At 37.2% G+C, this 16182-nt stretch overlaps 1 protein-coding gene across 3 annotated transcripts in view; it reads right to left on the bottom strand.

Moving 5' to 3' along the window:
- Nucleotides 1-16182, bottom strand: part of LOC126328647 (thialysine N-epsilon-acetyltransferase-like) — a 133139-nt gene that overhangs the window by 56642 nt on the left and 60315 nt on the right. For all 3 annotated transcript variants that reach the window (XM_049996056.1, XM_049996057.1, XM_049996058.1), the window contains one exon: nucleotides 13824-13875. In XM_049996056.1, coding sequence (XP_049852013.1) covers nucleotides 13824-13875 — 52 coding nt within the window. The remainder of the gene's footprint in view (nucleotides 1-13823; nucleotides 13876-16182) is intronic.

Below are 16182 nucleotides of genomic sequence, written 5' to 3'. Positions count from 1 at the left end.
GATGAAGAATGTGAACTGACCAATTACATTTACTGTCTATGTAAGCACCCAGGAATTTTGTATCTTCAACTTCCTGTATTGGTTGATCTCTACATTTTATGTTAATTTCATCGAGATTACTTTGTGATGTATGGAACCTCATATAATGAGTTTTATCTGCATTGAGTGAGAGACCATTTGAGAAGAACCAATTTAAGATGACATTAAAAACAGTATTTGTAGTTTGTTCAAGATCATGATCAATCAAATCATCAATTAGAATAAGGCCTTGAGAGTAGACAACATTCTGTTAGAGCTATTGACAGCCTTGGGAGAGCCAGCCACTACAAAACTCTTCCATCTGGTGTGCATGATGTATGGAACAGGTGAAATACCCTCAGACTTCAAGGAGGATATAGTAATACCAATTCCAAAGAAATCAGGTGTTTACAGGAGTGAAAATTACTGAACTGCTAGTTTAACAAGTCACAGTTGCAAAATAGTAATATGAATCCTTTACAGAAGAATAGCAAAACTGGTCGAAGTTGATCTCAGGGAAGATCAGTTTGGAATCTGGAGAAATGCAGGAAGATGCAAGGCCATATTGACCCCACAACTTCTTATAGAACATAGGTTAAGGAAATGCAAATCTATGTTTATAGCATTTGTAGACTTTGAGAAAGCTTCTGACAATGTTGACTGGAATACTTACTTTCAAATTTTGAAGGTGGCAGAGATAAAATACAGAGAGAAAAAGGCTATTTACAATTTGTACAAAACCAGATGGCAGTTATAAGAGTTGAGGGCCACAAAAAGGAACAGTGGTTGAGAAGGAAGTGATACAGGGTTGTAGCCTCCCCCTGATGTTATTTAATCTGTATATTGAGCAAGCAGTAGAGGAAACAAAAGAAAAATTTGGATAGGAATTAAAGTCCAGAGAGAAGAAATAAAGACTCTGAGGTTTGCTGATAACATTGTAATTTTGTCAGAGACAGGAAAGGACCTGGAAGAGCAGTTGAATGGAAGGGACAGTGTCTTGAAAGAAGGATATAAGATGATCATCAACAAAAGCAAAACAAGGATAATGGAATCTATTCGAATAAATCAGGTGACACTGAAAGAATTAGATTAGGGAATGAGACACTTAAAGTAGTAGATGAGTTTTGCTATTTGGGAAGAGAAAAAACTGATGATAGTCAAAGTAGGGAGGATATAATATGTAGACTGGGCAAGAAAAGCATTTCTGAAGAAGACAAATTTGTTAACATCAAGTATAGATTTGAGTGTCAAGAAGTCCTTTCTGAAAGAATTTGTAAGGAGTGTAGCCATGTATGGAAGTGAAATATGGATGATAAACAGTTTAGGTAAGAAGAGAATAGAACCTTTTGGAATGTGGTGCTACAGAAGAATGCTAGCAGAAGAGATTGGTTGGTAGGGCACATTCTGAGGCATCAAGGAATCACCAATTTAGCACTGCGGGGAAGTGTGGGGGGTAAAAGTCATAGAGGGAGACCAAGAGATGAATACATTAAACAGATTCAGGTGGATGTAGGTTGCATTAGTTATTCGGAGGTGAAGAGGCTTGCACAGGATAGAGTAGCATGGAGAGCTGCATCAAACCAGTCTTTGGACTGAAGATCACAACAACATACTATTTGCGCAAAGAATGAACTTTATGTTACTGTTCTCTTTATTTGAATGTTCATTGAATCTAGCATTCTTTATCAGCATTGTTTCTGTGACAAACCAACGTGCCAGAAGAGTACACAAAAAAGCAACATTCCAGAAATAACAGTCTGAGCCACTGGGACCACTGTATTGCACAAACAGTCGCAATGAGCCACAGAACAGAGCCATATTGTTGTTACCCAGTGTGTGTGTGTCAGCTGGAATGATACAAAACAGGGTGGGTTACAGTCATGAGTGTAATTATTACAAGGGCTAACACAAATGAATCACTACTTTGCCATCATGAGATTTTCTGTAAAAGAACACTTAAAATAACTAACAACAATCTATTCTATTTGGCAATGAGACAAGGTTCAGTCTTATAAAAAACACATATACATCTGGTGTTTATTGTATGAAGTATGGCAGCTTTAGTACATACAGTATTGATATAGATAGCCATTTTGTTGGAAACTTGGTAGAGAGAACCACAGCCTTCAATGCAGATTTTCAGTGGTGTTCATTAAGGTAACAAATCAAAAAAGGAATGACGGTCAGAAGGACAGACTCAGAGAAAAGTCAAAACAACCTTTCATGAAATAAAAAGCAAGGGTGGTAACATTAGGAGTGTGATGGGAATTTCACAGTTACATGCACAGGAGAGAGCAGATAGGTGTAAAGAGTTCACTGAAGGTCTCTATGACAGTGAAGACTTGTCTGATGATGTGATAGAAGAAGAAACAGGAGTTGATACAGAAAAGATAGGAGATCCAGCATTAGAATCAGAATTTAAAAGAGCTTTGGAAGACTTAAGATCAAGTAGCACAATAGGGATGGATAACATTCCATCAGAACTTCTAAAATCATTTGGGTAAGTGACAACAAAATGATTATTCACATTAGTGTGTAGAATGTATGAGTCTGGTGCTACACCATCTGATTTTTGGAAAAATGTATTCACGCAATAACTTAACAGATCATGCATCCAAGTTTCTGACAAGAAAAATATACAGAAGAATGGAAAATAAAGTTGAGTATATGCTAAATGTGATCAGTTTGGCTTCAGGAAAGAGAAAGGCACCAGAGAGGCAATTCTGATGTTGCGCTTGTTAATGGCATCAAAAAATGGTTCAAATGGCTCTGAGCACTATGGGACTTAACATCTATGGTCATCAGTCCCCCAGAACTTAGAACTACTTAAACCTAACTAACCTAAGGACATCACACAACACTGAGTCATCACGAGGCAGAGAAATAATGGCATCAAGACTAAAGAAAAACCAAGGCAGGATCGGAGGATTTGTCAGCCTGTAAAAAGCATTCAGTAGTGTCAAATGGTGCAAGATGTTTGAAATTCTGAGAAAAATAGGGATAAGTTACGAGGAAAGATGGATAATCGGGGTTGCCACAAGTTCTGAAAATCAGGGAATTGCAAATATGTCAGGGATATCACAGAAATATCAGGGAAATTTGAGAAAAAACACTGGAAAAATCTCGTTTATGTCTCAGTAGATGAAATGGTTTGTTTACTGAAATGTCATACATCATCACTGGCTGGGCACAGCTGAGTATGTGAGCAATTTCCCTACTCCCTAATTCTCACTGCTTTTCCCCTTTCTACCACTTCCGTCAGCTTGCAGTCAGTGCTGCCACCACTTCTTGCCACTAGCCTAGCAGCTCAGACGAGAGGCGGGGAGGTGTGAGGAGTGGTTTGTTTGGATCTGATTCTCAGCAACGGTTGATGCAGTGACTAGAGACAGTGGTCATGTGTGCATGAGTTGTAAATGAGTGATTGTGTGAATGTGCTTGTGCTCTTGTTTTCTGTCAAAGGCTATGGCCAAAAATTTAGTTGTGAGAGTATGGTTGTCTTTTCGATGTGCTTGTCTGCAGCTCAGTGATCATCTTTATGGTGAGTTGCTACCTATCATCATTAGTATTGACTCTCAAAGTATTCATGCAAGTTGCATGGATTGATCACCACAGTTTCATTTCAGCAACATGGTGACTGTGACACATGAATGGCTAGCTACACCAGTGAACTTCCATGAGGGCCAAAACCACAGGCCATTTTTTGGGTGTCTCTAACGGTCAGGCCTGCCAATCTGAAGCCCATATTTTGCCTCTAATGTGCAAGCCTTGCCCATTGGGTGTAGTCTCGCTGATCTGAAGCCAGAGGTCATGGGCGAGGATTTCAGGAAATGCGACTGTCTCACCACAAGTACACTTTACAGTGCAGCATTCTATAGATATTTTATTTCTAGTAGTACATTCTGGCACTTCAAAAGTAGTTTATTTATTATTAAGTATGGATTATAAGAAGAAGAAAATCGTGGCAGTTGCTGGTGGTTTGTACGCTATACACTCATATATTTCAAGAAAGAAAAATCACACAATACCTGTAAAATAATAGACATAACACAGTGGGTAATAACCAACAATAAAGAATACAGCAGATCCAACATTTCATTGGCAGTCACCTATAGTGTTGGTTTACACAACTCTTCCTTGGCTTATACACTTTTTTCCAGAGGCCGTTTTTATCTGAGGTTATTTCTGAAATCAATGAAGGTATTTTAAACCTGTCTTGTGATTCCAATGAAATATATATTATTGTCTCAAATATTTTTCTTTTGATGGAAATAAAATAACATCAGTGGTCTAGCTTTGTCCATCTAAAAACAGTTCTTTGCAAAAGATGTTGATGTTAGTAATTAAAATTTTTGCTCACACATTTAGAAATACAGAAGTCATATTTTTTTGTCAACTTATGTCTTTACTTACCCTTGAGATCTCAATATTTGTTAGAGAACAATGCTAAAACATGTCAGGAAATCAGGGAAATATCAGGCAATTTCGGGTCAGGGAACTTGTGGCAACGCTGGTAATACACAAACTGTACAAGAACCAGGAGGGAACAATATGAGAGGAAGAACGTGAATGAAGTGCTAGGATTAAAAATGGTGTAAGCGAAGGATGTACTCGTTCACCCCAATGCTCAAACTATAAATGGAAGGAGCAATGACAGAAATAAAAGAAAGGCTCAAGAGTGGAATTCAATGTGAAACGATTTCAGTGACAAATTTGCTGATGACATTGCTATACTCAGTGAAAGTAAAGAAGAATTACAGGATTTTATGAAAGGAATGAACAATCTGATGAATACAGAATATGAATTGAGAGTAAATTGAAGAAAGATGAAAGTAATGAGAAGTAGCAGAAACAAGAACTTAACTTCAGGATTGGTGATCACAACATAGATGAAGCTAATGAATTTTGCTACACTGACAGCAATAATCCATGATGGACGGATCAGGGAGGACATAAAAAAGCAGACTAGCACTGGCAAAAGGGCATTTCTGGTCAAGATAAATTTTCTACTATCAAACATAGGCGTTAATTTGAAAAGAAATTTCTGAGAAAGCAAATTTGGACTATAGCATAGTATGGTAGTGAAACATGAACTGTGATAAGGCCAGAACAAAAGAGAATCGAAACATTTGAGATGTGGTGCTACAGAATAATATTGAAAATTAGATGGACTGTTAAGGTAAGGAATACTCTGGAGAATTGGCAAGGAAAGGAATACATGGTGGATGCTGACAATAAGAAGGGACAGCAAGGTAAGACATCTGTTAAGATATCAGGGAATAACTTTCATGATACTAGAGGGTCAAAATTGTACAAGAAAACTGATATTGGAATACATACAGCAAATAATTGAGGACAAAGGTTGCAAGTGCTACTCTGAGTTGAAGAAGTTGGCATAGGAGATGAATTCATGGTGGGCCACATCAAACCAGTCAGAAGACTAAAAAAAAACACACTTGAAATATCACTCAACCCTACCCTTGTCACTAATTTCTAAACAATTAGCCCTGCCATTGCAACAGTACAGTATCCAATCATTTTCTACTGTCATACCCCAGAGTGTATACACAGAAAAAAAAATCCCCATTTTTCTGGGTTAAAAATACACTTTCTCCCAGGTGAAAATACACGTTTTCTTGGGTGAAAACAAACTATACCTCCAGTGAAAGTACATTTTCTGCATGTTACATGATGATATCCTTTTCTTCTTAGCTGTAAAACTTACCAGCCCTTTGAATGGTAAAGGTTTTAGATATCAATGTAGATCTTCCCAGCACTTTAGGAAATGAAACCCAGCAAAAAACAATGTGTTTCGAGAAGATACTTGATATGCAGCAGCTTATACACAGTGTGTTTTTGTATTGCAAAAGTATAAATACAAATTCAACCAAACACAGCACGAAAGTTTCCAAAGCACTGAAATAAGACTGTGATTTCCCTTTGTCAGCAAATCATAGTTCACATCACATGATCTCACCAGTGAATGACAGCAGATATTCAGAGCACAGAGTAGGTGATGTAGTCAGCCAGCAGTAAGATCACTGTTAAATAGTGTGAACACAAAAATAGGAAAACTCAATGGTTTCAATTACATCACATACAGTACAGCTTCAAGAAAAGCTAAGCTTTCACATATAAGATTGGGTGTCAAAAATGTTTTGTGTTTTTTTTCTAGGGATGTGGATGGGCAGGATCCAAAGAGCACAGCTTAAAGCGTGCTTAAAGTGTGATTATAAATTTCAGTGCTAGGCACCGCATAAATTCCCCATCACACACTTTGCCAATAGCGTATGAAATTGGTCAAAAACTCACCTCACACATTTTTTTTGAAGGATAATTATACTTTTTGCCATCGTTATTGCATGATTAAGAATCTGTGAAAGAACTAAAATAAATATGAAAAAGTAACCTTTAATCTTGGACTTTTTTATATGTGTTAATCTTTAAGATATATCTAACATAAATGTGCCAGTAAAATTTTAAATAATGGCATACATGGCTGGGCTTCTGGGCCCAAAACATTTCTAAATGGCTGGTCCTCAAAGTGTTAAGTTCTGAATGAGATTCAAAAGCTTCATGATTTACATAATTCAGAATACATTCTCACATGTGACATTACTCATCTTCCTTAAAAGGAAATTTACTATGAAAGTAACATTTTCCTGTGACCTATTAGAAATGTAAACATTTGTGATGTCATGCACATTGAAATTCAAAAGCAGTTTGTTGTTACAAAGTATTTCACAGTCTCCATTCTGAAATCTTTGACACATTTTGCTATCAGCACAGGCTTTTGTGTGCACTTTGTTTTGTTGTTGTAAAAGGCGCACTTTCTTTGGAGCTAAAGTTTTATTTTGGTGTTGTTGTCTCGTTTATGTTTTACTGCTACAGATTTATTCTGCAGTAGGAGGCTAAAGTGAAATTCTTTGTTAGGTTATCAGTTCTTATCAATCAAAATTACAAAAATTTAACTGAAAACTAAAGCAATGAAACATTCCCAAAATTGTAAAAAATTCCCCTTTTTTTCCCAGATTTCCCAGTTGTTCTAAGGCATATACACACTGCATATGCCAATCTGTATGAATTTTTGACATGTTGTCATTTGCAATGTTTCACATTTTCTCTGCACAATATTTATGATGTGCTCTTGGTTGCTCAACCACCCTCCTGGTCTCTACCTTCATTAGTCGCTGTCCTTACCCATCTAGCCCCTTCCCTGCTCCCATTCCAGTACTACACAGCCATGATTCCACCACTGCACCAAGTCTTTTTTTCTCTGTTTCTATTTATTTTATTTATTTCTCTCTATTTATCTCTGTGTCCCTCCTCTTCCACTACTTCCCCCCCCCCCCCCCCCCCCCCCCCCACTTCTCGCCTACCCGTCATCCAACCTGCAGCACTTCACTGTCTGCCATCCGCATCATACTATCCCTCCCCCTCCCTGCCCCAACCTCCTCCTTTCCCCACCCAGTTGCCACTCCCATCCTGCACTGGTGCTGCTGCTCACAGTGTGTTTTCAGTTGCCTGAGACTGCAGTCGTGTGTATATGTGTGTCTATTGTTGACAAAGGCCATTAGCCGAAAGCTTTAAGTGTGAAAATCTTTTTGTTGTGACTATTTGCGACTCAGCATCTCCACTATCTGGTGATTGGCAACTTTCCTTCCCATAACATTGTTACATTCCACCCTAGATTTTCCATTGTTTGATTTGGTTTTAGCAAATCCTGATATATGCATTCCTGGAGTCAACAAATGCAATAAAATTAATGTCAAGTGTCTTAGCTCACTTTCCATAGCAAGCAGTTGGCAATAATTGAGTAGACTGGTGTGACAGGTTGCTGTACACCATATTCTTCATTCTTGTAACAATATATACTAGAGGGAATTGTGCTGCAACCAGACTTTATCGTGGTCACAACACTTACAGCGTACTTTTAGACAAATATTCACTTTATGCTCTCATATTAGTGTACAAAGAGGTAGTGCAAGCTATATGAGAATAGATGATTATTCTTGTTATTCTGAAAATGGCATAGAGGTCAAAGAATGTTCCAGTGAGAAAATCCCAGTTTAGGAAGAAACTGTTGGTTGGAATACCAACAATATAAGTAAAAGATAGGTTGTTGCTCACCATAAAAATGACACATTGAGTTGCAGACAGGCACAACTAAAAGACACCAACACATTAGCTTTCAGCCAAAGCTTTAATCAGAAAAGGAAACACACACACATTCAAGCAAGCAAGCACACCTCACGCACACATGACTGCCATCTCCAGCAGTTTGGACCAGAATGCAACTGTCACATAGAAAGGAAACAGCAATCTGGAGGGAGTGGGGAAGGGGAAGGAATAACAGGGTATAGGTGGGGGCTGAGAAGAGGACTGTCTGGTCTGGCAGGGACTACACTATCAACAAGTACAGTGTAGGGAGGCTGTGGGGCACGGATTGAGGGAGGGGGGAGGGAGGGGAAGGAGGGAAAAAAGTGGAGGAGCGGGTAAGGGGAAGATGGGCGAGTGCATTGGCAGAGGGCAGTGCACAAAGCGGGTGAGAGATGCGAATAGGGAGCAGGTGGTAGGACAGAGGCGCTGAAAACTGTTGTGTAAAGAGTTTGGGGCCAATAGGTTACTGCAGATTGAGGCCAGAATAATCTTGGAATGTGTTGTAAGCATAACTCCCATCTGCACAGATCAGAAAAGCTGGGGGGGGCGGGGGGGGGGGGGGGGGGGGGGGGGAAGGGGGAGGGAGGATCCAGATGGCTCAGGTAGTGAAGCAATCACTGAAATCAAGAATGTTATGTCCAGCTGCATGTTGTGTCACAGGGTGGTCTTTGCTTTTGGCCACAGTTTGGCAGTGGCCATTCATACTGTTCAACAGCTGGTTGGTAGTCATATCAATATAAAAAGCTGTGCAATGACTGTGAATGGCGATCATGTGTACATAAGGCACTTACTTGTGTGAATGAATGTGTTTCTTTTCTTACAAAGGCTTTGGCCAAAAGCATAAAAGTCTTTCCATTGTGTGTGTCTGCCACTCAACATGTTGTCTTTATGGTGAGTACCAAGCTATCTTTCCCTTATATTCCAGGTCAAGAAGAGCTTACATCAATCTGATATGCAACACCAAAAGTGTAAAAAGGAGCCTACTATTAAATGCACTCATGGACTTCAATAGCTAAAGGAATGAAAGAAGGCAAAGCCACTGAACTCTGCTATGAAGATATCACTCAGTTTAATCATCATGTGACATCATTAAATAAAATAGATAAAGATAAGTTTCTGTTAAAATTTCTGAATATTTTTTTACTTCAGCACAGACAGTGAACATCCAGAACACAAAAAGGGAGAAATCAGTGACAGTGAAGTACATCATTGATAAAGGAATGGTGAAGAAGTATTTGCTCCCACTTTCCAAGGAGTTTCTGGCATATTGTAGGATAGATTATCTTATCTAGTATGCAGGTTCTACGAAGGAAGCAGGATGCCATAGCAAACAAAAGGAAGTGCCAGAACAGGAAAGGATCATAAAGATATAACTATTCCCATTACGAATGATATGAAGAAATTTGAATGCAGAGTGAGCCACCATGGTAGTCTGGAAAGAGGCTACTTGCTTTCATATCTCACAGTCAATAAAAATTTAATAGATTCTATGCACAAAGAAAAAGTCAAGGATTGAAACAATGCTGCTTATCAAAATAAAAGCATATATTTTACAAACATTTCAATCTGTCATTCAGGACTCCTCATGTCAACACCTGCTCTGCATTTAACATTGGTCTAATGGAAAGAATAGCAGATGCATGAACTATGAACCAGACACAGATTACATAAAATTATTGCACTGCAGTTTTGTGTTGTAATATCAATAAGATTTGCTTTGACATGCAGCAAAACAAGCCTACTCCAAAACTATCAACCAATGAGATTTTCTATGATAGCCAAGTATGGATATACAGCCTGTGCATCTTGAAACATACTAAGGAGCAAAAAAGGAAAGTATCATGTTCTACACCTGCTTGGAGAGACAGACTTCAACAGGATGCAACCAAGGGCTTGCTTTGATTTTACTGGACTTTCTTTCTGATTTCGATAAGAAACCACCAAATGATGTTACCAGTACCATACAACTATTCTCAAATTCTTTAGCAACCAAAATTAAAATAGTTGTATGATAGTGATGCTTATGGAATTCTTGGGAAAAAAGAGTGCAAAATTCTATAATATTCATCACTTCTTTCCTATTTGTCTCCTGGACAGAGTGTTTGGTAGAACTGAGAAGTCTAAAGAGCATGGGACTCTCAAAGTTCTAAACACAGGCTGGTTGCTAAAAATCTAAAAACAGAGCTCAGAAAGTACTAAACACCAATCCCATTCAAAACAAGTAGCCAGTGTGTCTTCTCATACAAGAAAGTGAAGAAATTTGTTAACATGTCAGTAAGTAATACATACTTTAAAGATCCAGCACAAGTTGACATCCTCAGAAGAAACAAACCATGCCATCCAACAGTATTTACACCCACACTTTTACCAAAACAATATACAGTTAGCAAAGAAAAGAAGGAAGACATCCCTGCCTTGCTAAAGTACTACGAAATTCCAAATGATGCAAAAGAGTATTACAAAGACGTCCTAGACGAATAATGAATAGCTGCAAGAGAGAAACCTTGACAATAACAATGTGACTACGACATGTAATGTAACTACAACCTGCAATACTTTTCATGGCACAGCTATTCATTTGTTACTTTATGTGGTATTGATAATAATGATATAAGCTAATCAATTACATTAAAACAGCTATTAAAATTATTATTATTATTATTATTATTATTATTATTATTATTATTATTATTGTGTTACACCACTGTATTTATATTATTACTGATTGTATTCCCAATAAAGTTAAAAACAATAAATTTAAAAAAAATGCAATCTTTAACAACGTATACAAAAATATGTATTGTGCAACAATAAAGGCGCTTAATAAAAACTAAAGTCCATTAAAATAGTTGTAAAAAATAAAAAACTTATGCAAAATAACTGATACCAGCAACAATTACATACATTTATCAACTTTTGAAAAAAAAGCTGGAAAAATGACAACCTAACATATTGTTACAAAAATTAAATTTTATTATATTTCATTACAATGCTTTATTTATATGTGAGTGATCTGGTAATCATCTAAAATTTAAAATGTTCAAACATATACATCCAGGAAAAAATAGAAAACCTTGTTTTAAGAAAAACAGTGTCTGTTGCATTTATCGAGTTTTGAAAAAATGCTCCTAAATTTGAATAATCTCTACAATGATTCCTGTTTAAGAGTTGCAGACAAAATAACAAGAAAAAGTACTAAATTAGCTTTTCAGTGATTTCCATGGGAATATGCATGTCATTACTAGATTATACACATGACTCTGTACTTTATATCTGTGGTGGTAACATTTTGAAAAATTTTAGTAAGGATACCATTTTTAATTTCCTGTAGCATTTTTATGCTGCTCTTGATATTCTATCTGGAAGCTTTGCCAAATAAAGAAAGTAAATGAGATTCTGAACAGATTAAAAAAGTATGCCTATTTGGTGCTCAAGCTGAAATACTTTCCTTTCACATGCTGTAGTCTACCAATTGATATAATCAAGCATGCCTGAAGGTGATTATGTCAGCAAGGACTACTGATGTGCAGAAGTTCTTACCTAAAAATCAGTCTTAGGCTTAACATTATCATACACTCATTTGTTTCTTCGCAGAGATTCTAATGAGTGTACAAGAGGCTCCACAGTTTGGAACTTTGCAAGCAGGAACATGAATGACGAGTGTTAGCCATGAAATTCAAGCTGCATCCAACAAACAGTTTTAATCTAGTATAATTCTCAGTACTAGTGAACACTCTGCTGAAAAGTGAAACATTCAATCAACAAAGCGAGTTATTTGCTGAGGCAACTGCACCACATAATCCCAATAAATGTGCTGAGATGTTAGAATTCCTTTGCCTGTGATGGAATCATATGTAAGTATATTACAATAGAGTAATAATTTAAAAAACAAAGTTTAATACTGTAAGATGTGCCATTTTAGTTCACAGTGCATATTTAAGTGGCAATATTGGCATGACATGAACATAACTACATAAAAGTTCTGTTTACTAAATGAAACTGAAAACAAAAGGCACAGAAAACAATGGATTTTACAAAAATTGGCGATAAGCTCCAAACCTTAAACATTTGTGAATATTGTTTTGAATAGGTATTTGTATGTCAAGCCATGACTGTGGATTTAAAAGCACACGAGTTATAAATACTGACAATTTAACAGCCACCAGCAAGATGTAACTTATATTTCACCTGGTAACTGCAGAGAATATTAATAACACTATATAGCCTTAACTGAAGACTGCTTATTTGTGTTGAGTGTTGTATTATTCCCTGTTTGACAGTCCAAATCACTGGCAATGGCATGAGATTTTGATGCCCATCTATGTGATACTTCCCATAACAGAATGGCCAACAAGGATTGGAGACCATAGTGATACGGCCTTTGGCTGTTAGTGTGTGTACACAAGTACTTTCAGTGATTTAGATGTGAAAGCAACTTTTTTCCCACTTTGTTAAATATTTACAGTAAAACAAACAAGTCAGTTAGTTTCTGATCATTAAAAATATTGTATGACAGAAATCTAAACAATGACTTGGCCATGACATTTGGAGGAAACATATGGAAAGAAGATTAGAATAAAATTTACAAAGTAAATAGTGTAATAAAAAATTATTTATTTGTTAAGCACATTACTTCCAATTTTCATTCCTATTTTATTGTAGAACAAATCAGAACAGAAAGAAACAAAAGCACAGACAAAGGAAGGAAAAATCTTTATGATAAGAGGAGAAACCTTTAATACACCACACATAATCTAACAGTGACATGCGACTCAGTTACAACAAGCATCGCAAAACAGTGAGATACAACTCAGTTACCACAGTCATTGTAAAATCCTCCAAACTTATATCACTAGAGCATGACACAAAGTGTAACACTCAAAGTAAAGCAAAAATAATTTTGAGCATTGCTAAAAATCAAACAAACAGAAAAATATCTTAGGACACGGCCTAATGTCAGTGTAACAAAAATCAACCAGGATACAAATACTGCCAAGAAAGCCTTCAATGTATGATTAAATGAAAATGAATTTGCAAATAATAGCTGAGATGGAAATGATAACACAGTGCAATCATTGTCCACCAGTTTCTAGGATTTCTTTCTCACAATAGTAGCAAACTCTGTACCTGCTCCCAGAACAAATCTCTCACTCTGCAGTAGAGTATGCACTGTTTAGAAACCTCCTGAAAGATAAAAACTCTGTACCAGAGAGGGACTCAAATCATGAACCTTGCCTCTCATGGGGAATACTCTTACAATTTGGAAATTATGCCTCCCCCCCTCCCCCTTCGCCCGCATGCGTCTAAGACATGTCTCCACTGTTCCCTTTCTTCTAGGAGTGTTAATCCTACAAATTACACAGCAGATCTTCTGTGAAGTTTGGATGGTAGGAGATCAGGTACTGGTGGGCCAGCAAAGCTGTGAGATTGTATCATGAGTCATCATGCCTGGATGCTCAGTCAGTAACAGCATTGCCTATGAAACACAAGTTTTCTTTTGCCATGAAGTTACTGAACCTGCTAATAAATAACTAAATACAGAAGCATTAGATCAATTTCAAGAACAACATTTGCTGCAATATCCACAGAAATTAATTTAAAAAATAAAGGCCCTAAACAGATTACAAAAATAGTGGTAATATACAAACCCTCTACTGTCAACTTGCAGTCATCTGGCATCTGTTCAAAGTCAGCAAGCTCCTAGGAAAAAATGTAACATTGTAATACAGAGTTTTCACAATTATTTCTATATCTATATTCTGTAAGTCACAGTGTGTGGAATGCATGGCAATTTATCAAAGACACAAGAAAGCTACATCTTTATAAATTAGTTGAACTGAATACTAGTCATGTACGAGGGTGGTTTTTTAAGTCTGGTAAATTTGCATGAAAGAATGGAACATTTTTGTTGTGCTTTCATAGTTGGTAAGCTTAATTATTCCCAGAATTTCAACAATGTTCATTGTTGACAGCCATCTGAATCGGTCAGTGTATCAAATGTGACAGAAAATGGAGAAAATTGAATTTTGTGAAGTTCTTATACATTTTCATTTGAAAAGTTGGACCACCACACAAACTGAAACATAATTGAATGAAGTTTACATGGACTCTGGATCATCACTGAAGACCATTTACTTTTGGACTGATGAATTAAAACTGGTTGGACAAGCACAGAAGATGAAACACATTGTGGCTAACTGATGTCATAACAAAGGAAACCACTGACAGAATCCATGATGCGGTAATGCAAGACTGTCAAATAAAAATTTGTGAGATTGCTGAGACTGCAATGAGTGCATAATATCCTGCTCAGAGAACTGGTTATGACTATCGACCAAAAATGCATCCTGCACAACATTTAAACACAATGTCTGGAAATGTTTAATAGCAATTTGCAAGACTTTTCGCCCTGATTTGTAACTGTTGATGAGACATGGATCCATCATTAAACACCAGAGTCAAAACAGCAGTCAAAACAACAAACAAACACTGGTGAAAGCGACTGATAAAGGCAAAGATGATTTTGTCAGGTGGTAAGGTGATGGCCACTGGTTTTTGAGATTACAAAGGAATAGTCCTCATAGTTTACTTGGAAAAAGCAGAACTATAACTGGACCCTGTTATGCTTCATTGCTGGATTGTCTGAAACTTGCATTCACTGGAAAAAGATCAAGGTTGGCACGTAAAAAACTGCTATGACACCAGGATAATGCATCATCCTACGTATCACCAATAACAATGGCAAAAGTGTATGAATTGGGTTTTGAATTGGTTCCTAATCCAGCCCATTCATTAGACTTAGCCAAAGGGACTTTGTATTGTACTCTACCTTAAAACTCTGGCTTGCTGGGAAGAAATTTTCATCAAGCGAGGAAGTGATAGCTGCAACAAATAAATATTTTGTAGAGTTTGACAGAACCTATTTTTCTGATGGGATGAAAAAGCTCGAGGATCACTGGACCAAGTGTATATCCATCAAAGGAGGCTATGTCCAAAAGTAAGGTGAGTTATTTACAAAATAAACATTTTTTCTTGCTTCTTTAGGAGACGTATCAAACCACCCTCAATAGATGATGATGTAATAACAACGAGGGGCATTTGAATAGTCCATGCAAAAATAAAAACTACTTACATGTTTGGAGTAAACCTTTTTTATGTTTTGACATAGTCTCCTTTTAGACTTATACACTTCATCCAATGCTGGTCTAATTTGTTGATCCCTTCTGAATAATAGGAATTGTCCAAGTCTGCAAAATAGCTATTAGTTGCTGCAATCACCTGCTCGTTTGAATAAAATCTTTGTTCCGCCAGCCATTTCTTCAAATTTGGGAACAAACAGTAGTCCGAGGCAGCCAAGTCTGGAGAATAGGGGAGATGTGAAATGATTTGCAATCCTATTTCCATTAATTTTGCGACCACAACTGCTGAGCTGTGTGCTGGTGCATTGTTGTCATGGAAAGGACTTTTTTGCAGTCCAATTGCCGGCGCTTTTCTTGCAGCTCAGTTTTCAAACGATCCATTAATGATGAATAATATTCACCTGTAATAGTTTTACCCTTTTCTGGATAGCTGATGAGGACTATCCCTTGTGAATCCCAAAAGACAGTCACCATAACCTTTCTGGCCGAAGGAATGGTCTTCGCCTTTTTGGTGCAGATTCTCCCTTGGTAACCCATTGTTTAGATTTTTGTTTGGTCTCAGGAGCATAGAATTGTTTCCATGTTTCATCCACAGTGACAAAACAATGCTTATAGTCTTGCGGATTCTTCCTGAACAGCAGCAAGCTGTCCTTGCAACACTTCACACGATTCCGTTTTTGGTCAAGCGTGAGCAATCGTGAAACCCATCTTGCAGATAGCTTTCTCATGTCCAAATGTTTATGCAAAACATTATGTACCCATTCATTCAAGATGCCCACAGCACTAGCAATCTCACGCACCTTAACTCTTATGTCATCCATCACCATATCATGGAATGTATCAATGATTTCTGGAGTCGCAACCTCCA

Source organism: Schistocerca gregaria, chromosome 2 (assembly GCF_023897955.1).
Source record: "Schistocerca gregaria isolate iqSchGreg1 chromosome 2, iqSchGreg1.2, whole genome shotgun sequence".
Taxonomy (NCBI): Eukaryota; Metazoa; Arthropoda; class Insecta; order Orthoptera; family Acrididae; genus Schistocerca; species Schistocerca gregaria.
The sequence above is the reverse complement of the archived record's forward strand: the minus strand, read 5'-3'. Positions and strand labels throughout refer to the sequence as shown.